At 53.4% G+C, this 15193-nt stretch overlaps 1 protein-coding gene across 2 annotated transcripts; it reads right to left on the reverse strand.

The window, feature by feature from the left end:
* Positions 1-959: 959 nt before the first annotated feature.
* Positions 960-15192, reverse strand: DBF4B (DBF4B-CDC7 kinase regulatory subunit). Of its 2 annotated transcripts, none has more exons than XM_063354240.1 (11): positions 15033-15192; positions 11486-11677; positions 10317-10367; positions 9630-9699; positions 8617-8687; positions 8007-8043; positions 5960-6002; positions 4969-5085; positions 4224-4350; positions 3468-3577; positions 960-2893 (listed from the first exon to the last, which is right to left on the reverse strand). In XM_063354240.1, exons 1-11 carry the CDS (start codon positions 15141-15143, stop codon positions 1498-1500), a joined length of 2325 nt encoding a protein of 774 aa, XP_063210310.1. In that variant the 5' UTR covers positions 15144-15192; the 3' UTR covers positions 960-1497. The 2 variants fall into 2 exon arrangements, with proteins under 2 accessions (XP_063210310.1, XP_063210309.1); XM_063354239.1 differs by having other exon boundaries at positions 5960-6005; positions 15033-15191.
* Position 15193: the final 1 nt, after the last annotated feature.

Genomic DNA, 15193 nt, shown 5'->3' on the forward strand with positions numbered 1-15193 from the left:
CTCACCCCACTGGCCAGGCCACCCCTCTTTGCTGCCCGAGGGGCAGAGAGCTGGTCGCTCCCTCCAGGAGACATCGAGATGTCGGGCAGTTGATGCACCAAGCCTGCTCCTGCCTCTCTCCCAGGGATTAGTCTGGAGCTGACCCACCCCAGGCACGGGGCTCTGCGGAGGACAAGGCCCCACAGCCCCTTGGAACCTGTTTAGCGTCTTCGTTAGGGAAAGGAGAGCCAGCATCTGGCTGTTGCACTGGAGAGGAGGAACCTCTAAAGTGTCTAGCCCAGGCTCCAGCCCACAGCAGGGCTACCTCATCCAGCTGCTCAGGGCTTCAAGCCTCAAGTGAAGAAGGATGGTTGTCCTTCGCTCAAGGCTTGAAAGCCTCCATGGACAGACAGAGCCCACTGCTCCGGGTGCCCGGCCCAAGGCTGACCCGCGCTCCCGTCCAGGGAGCTTTTCCTTTTCCCAACCGGCCCCTCAGAAGCCCTAACTTGGGACATGTGGCACCACTGAAAGGTTGGCTCCATCCTGCTTGGAAGTGCCCTTCAAGAAGTCACAGGCTGCTTTCAGACACCCCTCGGCCTCCTCCGAGCAAGACAAACCCAGCCCAGCCCTGGTCTCCCCTCCTTGGCCCTGTGTCCAGGCGAGGTCAACGGTCTCCACCGACTGCTCTCCAGCTTCTCCACATCCCTCTGTGCCTGCGGCCATCCCTGTGCTGGCCACAACAGCTTCCCACCGCCACATGCCGAGAGAAAAACATGGAGAGGGTGACAGTATGTGACCAGAGCCACCGCTGCCTCAGACCCAGCCTGGTAGCCCCCGTTGCCCCCAGACCCCTTCCAGGCAAGCTCCTGTCCAGTCACCGCCTGGCCTCTACTGACGGACCTTTCATGCAACTTCGAGCTGGCCGCAGTTAAGGCCACCAGACAAGTTTTACCCAGCGAAGAGCAGAGCGGGATCTCATCTTCCATTTTATTTCAAAGATTAAAAATTTGCTAAAAACCCCCAGCTTAGTACCAGTTACAAACATCTGTAAATACTCAGAGACATCCACAAAAACCCCAAACCGTGTGAAGAACACACATCTCCCTCCTCTCCACCGTCCCCGCACCCCCAAGGGTGCGAGGAGGAACAGGCCACGCTCTCAGTCTGGAAGGACAAAGAGCATGTTCCCGCTGAAGATACTTCCAGAGACAGACCATGTTGTCGGCAGCCCCGTGAGGAGTTGAAGGAGGAAGCTATCAGCCCTAAGTGTTACCAGCAGAGAGGAGGGAAGATCCCACCCCTGTCAGAGCCGAAGACAGTGAAACCACCGCATCACCCGTCAGTTCCCAAGAGGAGACCTGCTCGGGTTGTCTGGAGACCACCGTGCAGCTGAGGGTCCCCACTCCGGCGCCCGGCTGCACCTCCTGGTCCTGACGGGGAGCGGGGAGGCTTGTTAAATCCCCTTCCAGCCACTTCACAGCTCCCACTAAGGGCCCAGAGGACAGCCAGGAGGTGGATTTAACTAGTCCAGCTGCCAAAAAAGGTCTCAAATATGGGGGAAGAGGCTCCTTCGGCCTTCGTGTAGCAGTTCCGGCAGTTCTTGTCCTCCTTGCCTGCCCAGGTGAGCTCTGACTTCTGCTTCAGGACCGAGCAGAGCTGAGACTCATAGCCACTGTCCCTCACATTGACATGTGTCCTTTGGAGCAAGTCCCTGTCCACAGGCTGAATCCTGCTGTCCTGGACACTCGTTAGCGTGGAGAGGAGCTGGTCATCCCAGTCTGACTCAGAAGAACTTTTGCTGAAGTCGTGACCAGCCTGTGCGTTACGTGGAAGAGGCTGGAGGAGCCCGGGGCATGGCGCCCGCTCTCTGCTGTGGCCTGGGAGGTCAGGTAGTTCGGGTGCTATTTTTTCTGCTGTTCTGACACAGAGCGAGCGGCAACATCTGGCTTCAGCCACAGGCGGTTTTGGAGAGGGCAAGCGGCCAGTAGGACAGCTGGTCTTCCTCATTGTGCTCTCCAGATGAGGACTATCCACATTTCTGGGTGTGTTTTCATTCTCCCCCCGGCACTGCTTCCCTCGGGAGCTCACGTTCGCTCTGCTCCAGCCAGGCTCGCTGACCCTGCTGGCTGCAGCAGCCTCTGTGGGATCAAACCCCACGGACACAGCTTCGAGGGGACCCGGCTGGGATGGTGGGTCCCCAGGGTTCCCGTGTGGGCACAGGCCCAAACCAAGGGAGCTGCGAGGTCTGTTGGAGAGCTCTGTGCTTAGGGGCAAGCCGCCAGCTTCCATCACACCGGCGAAGCCTGGCTCGGACGTCTGTCCTGCACCCTGCACACCCACCCCACCGTCCACGGGGCTCATCTGCTCGCGTGGAGAGAGGCCACCACCCAGCTCCAGCCTGGGCTTCTTTCCCGCCTGGGTGCTCTGTCCGGAGAGCTGGCGTTTCCTGGAGGCCGGCAGTGTTTGCGGACGATGGTCGATAGACCCAAGCGTTTGCTGTTTACAAGGTTCAGATGAACAAGCAATCACCTCTCCAACATCAGCGGCTGCTGCGTGAGTCCCCCAGCCTGGGTCAGGAGCTGAGCCCAAATCCGTTTTCCCCACCGCAGACTCCTCCGTGGAGCCACGCGCAGCACAGACCCCTACAGTGAGTCCAGCTCCAACCAGCAGCCCCCCAGGGCCGCCCAACAACCCCCCTCCTTCTCTGGGATTACTGACCCTGTCCCTGGGCAGGCAAGGGGAGCATCCCTTGGTCTTCAGGCCATGATCACGCTCCGTATCAATTAACGGTTCCACAGCACCGTGCTCAGGCTGCTGCCTTTCCTTTCCCAGCTCTGCTGTCAGAATCTCAATTCCTCCAGTGACTGGTGCTTGAGGCACCAAGCGTTCGTCTGTCAGGCAGGACCACGGCACCCTGAGAAGAACCATCAGTTAACGCTTGCTCTCTCTAGGCCGAGCAACACCCTTCTCCCCAGCCAGACGAAGCGGTTTCTGCAGTGCAGGATGTTCGAAGCCCTTGCTTAGCAGGCGGTAAGAAATTTTAGACCGCTGAGGCTCTAACAGCGATACTGCTGCTGGCAGGGGAGACCGTCAGCACGAGGGATCTCTCAGCTGCCCAAGGTCTGGGCACAGGAGTGCTACAGAGCAGCGGGGTTTGCCTCAGACATGGGGAGAGAAGAGATGGGCCCAGCTGTCTTTTCTAGTTTAAGAGGCACTAGAAGTCCACAGGGAGTTCCCTGAAGCAGAGAAGCCACAGAATCTCAAGAACGTCTCCCTCAGCTCGTCTAAACCTCGCCTGGCAGGTGCCGGGTTGGTCCTGCAGTCAGCTGCAGCCCCCTGCTCCCTGCCAACCGATTCCCTGGCACAGGGCGTGAGCCAGCGACCAGTACCACAGCAGCATGGAGACTGGGGCCTTGTCCCCCCGAGCGTGCTGGGCAGCACCGTGACGCTTTTGGGCTCCAGGAGTTACCAGATTCACAAAGACTTACGTGGCTGACTGCTCCACAAAGCTGTTGGTGAGCTGCGAGATGACACGGTCCACAGGGGCGTACTGCGAGTCGTCCAGCGCAAACCGCTTATGCCGGGGGCTCTGGAGGTGCTGGAAGGTGGCAGAGACCCTTTTAGCAACACTTATCCTTTCATAAGAGGGAAATCTCTAGTAACAGCCACTTCCCACAGCCTAACAGCTTAGAGGGCAAACGGCCTTTTCACCAGATAGAGCTGTTGTTTGGAAGCAGATTTGGGAAACGCAGGCAAGGCCGTTACCCCTGGTTGCTCACAGCGAGGGTTCTGTTCCCATAGACACCTGCTGCTGAGGAGGTTGTGGCTGTATCTAACAGCAGCCTACAGCTTTCCCCAGCAGCTAGTAAAAACGCAGACTCCAAATACGTACTGTCTATCACTAAAGGCTGGGCTCTGAAAGGCACATTGTTTGGCATCTTCCAGGAGATAAAAAAAAAAAACCAAACAAAAAACAAAGCAATCCACCGCTTCGCACCTTTTTTAATCAGCCTGTGCCCCCAGCCCTCACCAACTGCCATGGAACAGGCTTCCCACCTTACAGGCCAGATAACAGGATGATCCTGGAGGCTGTCCTGGCCCTAGAGATGAGCATGCCGTGCTCCGATCTTCAAAACCACTGTTTGCCCAGACCAGGAGGTCAGAGCACAGATATAATGATTAGTGAAGCCACTGAGCGGCCCCCATAATTTTTGCAAGGAACCAGGTCCCAGGGGAACCTTTACCTTCTGCAGCTCTTCAAAGGTCTCTTGGCAGCACTCACAAAATCCTCTCTTTTTCTTTGGCACAGTGATGGGTGTGGATCGGGGGCTCTTCTCCCCCTTGCTGCGCATCGGACAGCCTTCCGCACCCCTGCAAGGAATCACAGAATGGCTGGGGCTGGCAGGGCCCTCCGGAGATCATCCCCTCCAACCCCCGGCCAGAGCAGGGTCACCCAGAGCAGGTGGCACAGGAACGCGGCCAGGCGGGGTTGGAACGTCTCCAGAGACGGAGACTCCCCCACCTCTCTGGGCAGCCTGTGCCAGGGCTCTGCCACCCTCACAGCAAAGAGGTTCCTCCTCCTGTTGAGATGGAACTTCCCATGGGCAGGTTTGTGCCCGTTACCCCTTGTCCTGTCCCCGGGCACCACTGAGAAAAGCCTGGCCCCATCCTCCTGACATCCCCCCTTTCAGTATTTATCAGCGTTGATAAGATCCCCCCTCAGCCGTCTTTTTTCCAGGCTGAAGAGACCCAAATCCCTCAGCCTTTCTCCATCAGAGAGGGGTTCCAGTCCCCTCAGCACCTTGGTAGCCCTTTGCTGTCCCCTCTCCAGCGGTTCCCTGTTTAACAGATACAGCTGTTTAACCCAGAACAGGGCTCCTTTCACCCGCATCCAGTACACAAGGGATTCTCCAAATCCCAGGAACCAGCAGGGCAGCAGCCAGCAGAGGGGCTGGGTTAAAACCTTGCACGGAAGGAGCTACAACCTACCTGACTCCGCAAAAATTCGAGACGTTTTTCAGAGGCTCAAATGGGCTGGAGGTTTTGGGTGCCAGGAAGTTCAGGTCGGGAAAGGTTTTGAACTGGTGATGGAAGGGTCGGAATTGCCTGAAAGCAGCAGATCAGGACAACAGAATTCTGGCAGGGACAGCATGGCCAGAGAGCTGTCCCCCCCGCAGAGGGTCTCAAGGTGCTATCTCCTTTATGATGGGACACTGCCCAGGGCTGTCCTTTCACTTGGCTGTTCCAGAGATTTCCCATTTCTCACAGGAAGTACTAAACCGGATTCCCAGTAACAGCACCGATGGGGGCGTGCTTTGGACAGAAGGCAGGCTGGCCTGCTCCGCTCAAAACCCACCTTTGCCCCAAGGCACACCAGCAGCAGCCAGGGCAGCTTTTTCAGCTACACCGCAGCACGGGAAGGTTTGGGTTCCCAGACCACATCTCTCTCTCTCCCCGTAGCGTGTAAAACCTAATATTTGACTCCGCAGCTGCCATAAATGTTGTCTTCGGAACGATTAATTAGCACTCTGGATACCGTTAGAGTTACAGAGTTGTTAGAAACACCACCGAGATCAGATCCCCGTGTGCTGGATGCTGTAGTCAAGTTACAGGCCCTGACCTCCGGTGCTTCAATCTCTTCCCTCATTTCAGAGGGCTCAAGCAGATTAAGTGACCTGCCGAGGATCACAATCGGAATCCGAGCAAGGAAGTAAACTCTGTTGTCAAGTCTCGTTTAACACCTTTTTTCCCCCCTGACATACGAGCCACCTAGATTGTTTCTCTAAACTCCATTTGCCTCCCTCTAGGAGAGGGTCAACGTCCCAGTGTGTAACAGGGTCTTCAGAGAAGCCATGCTCTGCCTTGTGGACAGAATACTCACTGCCCCACGTGCAAATAAAACAAGTAAAGGATTCCCTCCCTGGAAGCCCCTGAGGTTTTAACATAGTTTGGCTGTGACGTTTAGAAAAATCTCATTTACCTGCTCTGGTCTTCAACCTTCAGAAAAGGGGGCTTCAATTTTCCTGCTAGAAAGAAAGCTGGTTAGAGGTTGCTCTGACCAAATTCCCCCCTTATTCATTCATTCCCCCGCAGAACTGGGCTGCAGAGCCAAGCTCACCAGTATTTCTGACATCTGTGAATGCCAAGCGATGGCTAAGCGCGGCCAAACCAGCTCTTTGGGTAATCTACAACAGCCCTCACCTCCAGAGTATCCAGTAGGGTGACCCTACTGGCAGCCCAACTCTTTTCACCTTTGAAAGACCATCCAGCTAAAGCCCTTTGCATCTTTAGTGTCTACTCATTCTCGTTACCAGTGGCCTAACCCCAAGCTTCCAATTCTGACCTGAATCCTAAAAAACTGTCACACGTCCTCAACGCAACACGCCTCCAAGCACAAGAGACGAGTTTATAAGAAACCAATCGCAGCATCAGCTGCACAAGCAGAGAGCTCCGCAGCAACGCTGCCAGCGCCTTTTTCTCCCTTTACCTTTACAATACAGCTCAGAGTTCAGAATGGCTCAGGGCAGGACGGTTAAGTCAAAGCAGTAAGAGCTGCTGGAGACAAACCAACATGCTGCATAGCCAAACCTGGCACAAGAACACTGCTGAAGAGCAGTATCTGGCCTTCGCTTGGTCCCCGAGGAGGGCAAAACAGCAGCTATACTTCCTACAGAGGCATAATGTGTATTAGGGGAGCAAAAGAAAGCCTCAGCGGTGCATTCAGGGAAAAGTTTTCAGAGCCAGGCTGGGAGAAGAGGCTACCAGGTCCCTTCTGCCTCACAAGTATGTTCAACTCGCGAGTGATAACGTTACGCTCAGCCTGGAAATCTGAGTACAGATCGGTTAAGAAACAAATGAACACCAAGGTACTCCCACAGGGCGTCTGCCTGACCCTGAAACCAAACCTCTCGTGCCTCCCTCATTGCCTCTGAAGGGCGAGGTGTTTTGTTTTCCTGTGATCCCGGCGCTCAGTACTATTTTCTCCAAAGAAATTTTAACCTCACACTCCAGAAAGGCCGAGTCCGCCCATCCTCACCAGTTAGCTCCTCCAGCCTCACCCCGAGCTTGCATCAAATGTGCTGTTACGTCACTGAAGTAGCTATTTAAGTGCAGGATCAATTTTTCCAAGTAAACGGTGACAAATGCTTAGCACTTCTGAAAGCAAGGCTGTGTTTAGGGCCCCAGATAAAACTCAGACTGGTGCACAGGCCCCGAGCTCCCGTGGCAGAGTGCTGAACGGTGACAAACGGTTCAGCTGTCACCACAAGTCCCCAGGCAGGGTTCAGAGTGTGCCACAACAGAGAGCTCTGAGCTTGCAGCAGACAACCTGCCTTATCCGACAGCTTTTCCAGCCTTTTTTTTCACCACCTTTTCCCCCATGAATTGGAAAATAATCTTCCAAGCGTCACACGCAGAATCCAGGTTGGAGTCTGTGCTGAGATATTACTGAGTGTTCCCTCTCCGACAAGCAAAGTCAAACAAATCACAAATTAACTTACATCACTGGTGCCAATGTCAGTACCACAATTGGCTCTTGTCTAATCGCAGATGAGAACCTGGGTGTTTTTTTTCTTCCCCCCTCCCTCCCTCCCCCTTTGGAAGCGTTATCCCTAGATTGGTGTCTCAGCAGTACATTTCAGGCTAACAGAAGTGAGTGGGTTGCGAGGAACATGCTCTCCTCTGTAGGATGCATTATTCTTCGAAACTTCGTTTGAGCCAGTGGATTCAACGCGCAGTGCCAGCAGCACAGTCCTCAGGTGCCTCGGGACTCTGGGAGCTGCGCTGCAAACGGTTTATGGGATTTTTAAAAGCACTGCCTGAAATCAAAGGCACAACGTGCTCAGCTGTATTAGGAGGCTGCAGCTCGACTCAGACAAGGAGTTACGAAACCCATTCAAGAGAAACTGCTTTCACAGTTGGCATATTTTGGATTGCTGAAGTTTCAGATGGATTTTCCAATTCAAAACAATGTTTCTTCAAGCAGCTCCGCATCTGAGTGTAAACAGGAGCACAACTTCGGGGCCTACCTTTGCAAATTCTTGATCCGGATGCAGGGCATTTTGCCTATAGGAAAAAGTGACATATTTAGTATGGGAGCCAGCATAGGCAGAACTGTAATTACTGATCCCAGAGTAGCAAAGTGAGATTACAGCAGTCTCACCCACCACTTCAGAGCTCCTGCATCAGAAACTCTATCACCTCCCCCTGATATTTTGTCTCCCAAGTTACCTAGAGTAACTTTAAATACAATATACTCTCTGATCTTATGCCCTACCTTCACACTGACCTCTCCAATGCACTAAGGAATACTTCGGAAAGTCAGCGTACCAGCCGCATACGATCTTTGTTTTACCCTTTGTCCCTCACAAATCAAAATCAGCTGTGCTACAGATAAGGTTGATAAGTAGCAGCTGCCTCGTTCTCATCTGTTTTTACCCCCACTTTATAAAAGGAAAAGTTCTTTGAATTCTGACATCTCCATCAATAAACTGCCGCGGCAGATTGTCCGACGTTGGATGAAACCCTAGGAGATCACCCCACTTCCTAGCCCGTTAGCCCTAGAGGAGCTAGAAGGATTGCTTAGAGCTATGGAAGGATCCTGAGCACCTCACATTGGGCCGGAGTTAGGTCAGTTACCTCTGTCTTCTGGCACCGTTTCCTTGCTTCCGCGATGGCACGCAGCAGCTGCTGAGCGTACAACAACATTTCTGCACAGGTGGGACGTCAAAGAGCCATAGCTCAACAAGAGAAGGGGAGCTGTTCCCCTCCACCGACTGCAGCACCAGTCTAACTCCCCCACCACACCGGGGAAAAGCACGTAGCACCTGAGCCCGCCATCACCTGGCAGAGCATCACGACTACGCAGGTAATTTGCCCAAGAAGCAGCCAAGAAAGAGTGCTTCGAGGGACGGCACCCCGTTTTGCTCTTTAGCAGAGCTGGAGGCTGGCTGCAGAAACAAGACACTGTTAGGAATCTTGCAGCATGCAGACCAGACCCTGACATTCGGAAGCCCTGACAGCCCTGCAACACCACCGCGGCTCAGCAGAGCCAGCTGCTCAGGAACCTGTGGGAGCAGCGGCTGCCTCCATCACGCATCCAGACAGGCTCAGCCACGGCTGTATGTCACTGTCATTGGACACTCAGGAACCTTTTACTCCAGACCTATTATTAGAATCAGAGTTTTACCATCTGTCTTTCCCGTCACCCCCTCCCCATTCATCACTGAGACAGGAAGCGCCTTCCAGCACAGGTCCTCAAACATCAGCTCTTCCTAATTAAAAACCACCAAATCCTGCCATTATCACAATCTGTACTTCCAGGTCAATTAGTAAAAATGGTCTTTTTGGAACAAATTAATGCACTGACCAAGCTATTATCATTTTCTAATATTACAGCTTCAGTATATTACAATATACTCAGCATTTGCTATTGTAAACGTGACAGTAGCATGTTCTATACATGCAAGTTAATCTGGTTTTTGAAGGGCAGACCAGCCACGGCCAGGATGGCATCAGGCAGTACTGGGTACTGCTCGCAATTTCTTCCTTCTCCTGTACCACACTCACTACATCACTTCTGCTCCACCTGTCTCAAAAAAAAAAAATCACTAATTACCAACAGCTAAGTTTCAGCCTACAGAGAAGGATACCGTCCACGTGCAAGATCTGGACTCCCCACAGGCGAGCGTTGGCGAGGATACTGCTGCCACTGCAGGTGTCCTGTACAAACAGAGAGGTTTGGCAAGGTACAGCTCAAAGCAGCTCTAAATCTAGTTTAGAGAGATTTTCCTGTTGCCCAGTTGACAGACCATCGCGTAGCTGTTATTAAAATCAGGGCACAGCAGGAAAGGTTCGAACTCGTGCTTTATCTACCCCAAATTAACAGTAGCATCTAGGTCAAATTTTTAATCCCTGCTATTGCATGAGCCTCTAAATGGGCATCGAGATTCTTTTGGCCACTTGTGATATCAGTGAGAGGACTGCAGGGGAGCCTTTTGCCCCAGCTATATTGCTTTAGTTCTTTCTAGGCTAAAAATTCATCTAACAATGGGTCCTTGCGTTAATGGTGCTCTTGTGCTGGGCACCCAGATTGCTGGGACAGGCCTTAGAAGTACTTCACATGGATGGATGACACAGCTCCGTGAAGAGCAGTGCCCAGAAGCACCGCATAATATTCTGCAGAGCCACAGGCAACGGCTTCATACCTTTAGCAGCCCCAGAATCTGCTCTCTTCAGCAGGCAGGGGCTCTGGAGAAGTGGCTGGCACTGGTTCTGCACGGCTCAGCAGTACTTTGAACACACCCAGCTAGAGAAAAGCCCATCCACACGCTGCTCACCTGATTCTTCATGGCCTTCTGCAGCAGTTCCTTTCCCCTGCTGATCAGGGCCTGCAGAGAAAGAAGCCAAGTACTTCGTTAAAGCAAAATGCTACCAGGCAGCAGCAAGCCGAGGACAGCGTGGCTGTCCAGTAAAAACGATTTCTAGTGATACCCGCACTCTGGTGGGGAGGGAAGTCTGGCCAAGATTTCATCTCAAAGACAGCAGGACTGAGCATTTCCAAAGAACGCAAACCGCAGAGGCACCCATTAGGTCTACACTAAGCAGCTGTTCAGCCAAGGCTTGGCTTTTACTGAAGAGCAGTGAATACCCCAGAGCAAGCCAAGAGGAAGCAGCAACTTAGCTTGGAAACGCTGCCTGCCACATCCCAACAGGCTGGCGGGGGTTAGGAACGTCCTTGCTAGCCCTTCCTGGGAGCAGAGTTGCATTTGTAAGCCAACGATTTCAGCAAATAGGTTAAGCTCTTCGTAATACAAATGGGCAGCGTTGTGAGCAAGACCGGGGGGAACAAACACTGAGTGAAACCCCTGATATCAGCCCAGGCTTCCCACCTGCAGGCAGCCCAGATCCAGCTGGCAGTGATGCCTGTGGCCTCAACTCGGGGGCTCTCCCCACAGTCACAGCTTCCAGCGGACACCAGCGTTCAACGCAGGACATCGGAGCTTTGGCCACAAGGACTACTGACCAGAAAGCCCAGGTCTGACATGGTGAATAGGACCCAGAGAAATACCTTCTTGCAAGCTGCCCTCGTAGATCTCCTCCCCAGCTACAATGGCCTTGCCCTACCTGTGTCTGTGAGCACGCATCCAGAGCCTGCAATGGTTTTGTATTGGCTACATTTCCCTGGCTTTTCTAGGCACACCTCTGCATCAGGACGATGGCCTGTTCTGTTGGGAAGCCAGCCAAGCCCTCTATTTCCTCTGCCATTTGAGCAGACATCCTTGTTTACCAGCTCAAAGCTGTGACACGCACGTTTGAGTGGACAATGATACGCAGATACAAGGAACGTGGTTATGAATGTGAACAGCCAGACCAGGGGGAAAAAAACCCCACTCAACGTGTTTGCTCAGAGCAGGAACAACTTTACCTTCCAACACCGGTCTCGGGTTCTATTCTATAGATCCCTTGGGCCAAACTTTGAGGTGACCTAAACCTTTATAGATCTTACAGTGTCTGGTGGCTTCTGGTGAGGTCTGGGATGGTTCCCTTTGGAGGTAGAAGGCACTGGGCTCGTGGATTTTGCATCTTCTGAAGTTACGTTGCTCTGTTTCTCAGTCCGAGGCCTGGCTCTGTCTCGTTTAGCTTCTTTGTTGCTGGAAACCACGTAGCTGACTTCTTTGCTTAGGAAGCTTTCGGTCACCTGCAGCAAGACACAGAACAGAGCAGCTCTGAAACAGTTCAGCTCTGAGCTGGAAGAGTCCTGCTAAACAAGAACTACTGCCTTTAGCTTAGCCCCACACGCAGTTAAGGGGCTGCTGAAAGAACTCATCTCTACAAGTAGTTCCTTCTTCCATTCCTGACTGCTGTCTCCGAGGAGAGGAGATCCTACAATGCACAGAGAGCACACGCCCTAGAGACACACTGCAAATCATCACCAGAACCTTCAGACTGAGACTTCCATGACGCTGTCTACCATTATCCACTCTCTAAGCAATGGTTTCAGAAAAAAAGCAATAGCCGAGAAAAAGGCCCTGGGCATCATGCATCAGTGTGGAAGAGCTCTGTTCTCAGGAGAACAGAACACATTTTAGCAAAATAAAGTAGAAAGTGAACAGCTGGGACAAGCAGCTCCCCATAAAACAGGGCAGTAGGGACCCAGAAAGCCAAAACACAGAGACATGCTTTGCACAGAAGCTGGAAGTCCGAGGAAGAGGTAGAAACGCAACGTTTGGGATACTAACAGTAAGGTGATCAGAAACTCAGCAGAAGGCAGTCCCAGGGCACTAACACACAGGTACGAAGCCCACAGAAAGACAAAAATCCCAGCAGTCTGAAATCGTGGCCGCTGAACAAGCTGGTTCTGTTGCGTGACAGAATCCCTGTGGATGGAGATCCTGGACGCACCTGTGTGAAGAGCCACAAGTGCCACTGCAGGCTGCCCTGCATTGCGGGAGATCAAGGAGGCTGCAAGCACAGAAAAGAATAAAGCAAAATCTCCCTGTCCAAATAACACTCCAGGGTGTTACCACTCCTACGTCAAGGTTCAGTTCAAGATACCACATGCAAGTCCAAGGCCACAAGATGCCCTTAACTTGGTCCTGAACAACACACAGGACCTGGGTTTGGATATTACTACTGAAGAGCTGTTTTACAGACGGTGGCCATGCTGCAGTTGAATTCGGTATCTCCACAGGAGCAAATGAGAACTCCACTCCTGGACCACGTTTCAGCGGGGGAAGTGACCTGAGATAGTGTTTGGCAAGAAGCCAAACAGGACAGTCAAAAGGCTAAAATTATTTCCAAGTACTGCAGCAGCTACACGGACAAATAACTGACCGCTGAGAGCAAGCGGTTCTCAGACTTGAAGACGCACAGCTAAATAAGAGACTCTATGAGAAGGAGAGCGTCCCCGAGTGCTGACGGCACATCCAGGGGAGGACAGAAAGATATCAGCAAGTTCAGCATGAGGGTGTGATTAAAAAAACCAGGGAAATAAGTGCAAGCCAGCTTCCCCACGTGTCTCTACAGCCAACACAGGATCCTGGCGGCAGAGATACAACAGCAAGAACTAAATTAAGATTTTTACACCTGCATGTAGCATTGGAGGATGTAAGGGGATTTTGAGGTGCCTCAAACAGAGAGAGATTAAACAGTCTGAAAACAAAAAGCAACAACTATTAGGACAAAATTGTACTTAAGAGTCATAAGGAAACTGAAAGATGAAACAGATGAACGACCAGCTGCTGGGCACAAGCCCTGTCCTCCGTCCCGGCCCAGGTGACTGAAGCAGTGCTACTTTCTGAAGGGTTTCAGGAGAGGATATATGGAATTGGTGAGCAAGGGAATCTGGAGAGGTCACGAATGAACCCACCCATGGAAAAAGCACACAGCTACATGACAAAGGAGGCTTGGCAGGGCCATTACCCTACTTTACCCTATTTTGAATTCCAGGAAACATTTGGAACTCCCACAACTTTCCTAAAAGGATAAGCTGCCACAGGCTGTTGTTGGGGGATGAGGGGGAGCCAGGCAACCAGTTACCACCACCTCGAAGGTGCTCCCCACGACCAGGCACCCAGTTATCACTGACTGGAAGGTGCTCCCATCACTGGGCAACCTATTAGCACCTACTGGGAAATGCTCCCGTCACCATACAACCAGTTACCACCACCCAGGAGGTGTCCCCATGTCCAGGCAACCAGTTGTTATCTACTGGAACGTGCTCCCAGGACCAAGCAACCGGTTACCCCTGACTGGAAGGCACTCCCATTGCCAGCCAACCAGTTACCACCGACTGGAAGGTGCTCCCATGGTCGAGCAACCAGCTACCACCACCCAGAAGATGCTGCCACAACCAGGGAACCAGTTGCCACCACCAGGAAGGTAGAAGCAAGCAGTGTCTGTAGCAGATGGTCACAAGCAGGACCGCGCTGCCCAACGACCCGTGAGGGGCCTGGGCAGAGCCAGCAGCAGGGCGAGGGCAGTGGCGGGCAATGGATGGCGTCCTCCTTCCCCAAGCGGCTCCCCGGACCAGGAAGGAGAGCCAGGCAGATGCATTATCGCACCGAATCATAGAATCATCTAGGGTGGAAGGGACCTTTAAGATCATTGAGTCCAACCAATAACCTAACACTGACAAAAACACCACTAAACCACAGAATCACAGACTGGTTTGGGTGGGAAGGGACCTTAAAGGCCACCCAGTGCCACCCCCTGCCCTGGGCAGGGACACCTCCCACCAGCCCAGGTTGCTCCAAGCCCCGTCCAACCTGGCCTTGAACCCCTCCAGGGATGGGGCAGCCACAGCTTCTCTGGGCAACCTGGGCCAGGGGCTCACCGCCCTCACAGCAAAGAATTTCCTCCTCAGATCTCATCTAAATCTCCCCTCTTTTGCTTTAAAACCATTCCCCCTCATCCTATCACTACATGACCTTGAAAAAGTCCCTCTCTGGCTGTCATGTAGGCCCCCTTCAGATGCTGGAAGGGGCTATAGGTCTCCCCGGAGCCTTCTCTTCTCCAGGCTGAACCATGTCCCTCAGCACCGCGTCTGCCCAGCTTTTAAACACCTCCAGGGATGGTGATTCTGCCCCTTCCCTGGACAGCCTGTTCCAATGCCTGATAAACCTTTCAGTGAAGAAGTTTTTCCTAATATCCATCCTAAACCTCCCCTGGTGCAACTTGAGGCCATCTCCTCTCATCCCATCGCCTGTTCCTTGGGAGAAGAGCCCGACCCCCCTGGCTACCCCCTCCTTTCAGCGAGCTGTAGAGAGCGAGAAGGTCTCCCCTCAGCCTCCTCTTCTCCAGGCTGAACACCCCCAGCTCCCTCAGCCGCTCCTCACAAGACTCGTGCTCCAGACCCCTCACCAGCTCCGCTGCCCTTCTCCGGACACGCTCCAGCCCCTCAGTGTAGCGAGGGGCCCAAACCCGAACACAGCACTCGAGGTGGGGCCTCGCCAGCGCCGAGCACAGAGGGAACAACCCAAGAAAATGCGGAAACCGTTAAAAACCAGAGCAGAGAAAGAAACCGAGGGAGAAGAGCGGCGGGCCCGCCTCACCCCGCCGAGCCGCCCGATGACGGCCGCCAGCTCCCGCGCTCCCCGCCCGCCGGCCAGGTCGAGGTAGAAGGACTTCCCGCGGAACGGCCGGGTGGCTGCTGGGCCCGACATGGCGCCCTGAGGGGGGGGAGACACCGCCCCCGCCGCAGCGGCAGTTTAAA

Source organism: Chroicocephalus ridibundus, chromosome 17 (assembly GCF_963924245.1).
Source record: "Chroicocephalus ridibundus chromosome 17, bChrRid1.1, whole genome shotgun sequence".
In the NCBI taxonomy this organism is placed as follows: domain Eukaryota; kingdom Metazoa; phylum Chordata; class Aves; order Charadriiformes; family Laridae; genus Chroicocephalus; species Chroicocephalus ridibundus.

Bases quoted from the DNA above. Each gene is read 5' to 3' on its own strand.
- DBF4B (XM_063354239.1), bottom strand. From the start codon at position 15,143: ATGTCGGGCCCAGCAGCCACCCGGCCGTTCCGCGGGAAGTCCTTCTAC. The intron at 8,044-8,616 runs GTAACTGACCTA...TTTTTCCTATAG, and splicing joins AACGGTGCCAGAAGACAGAG to GCAAAATGCCCTGCATCCGG. The intron at 2,894-3,467 runs GTAAGTCTTTGT...GGTTCTTCTCAG, and splicing joins TTTGTGGAGCAGTCAGCCAC to GGTGCCGTGGTCCTGCCTGA.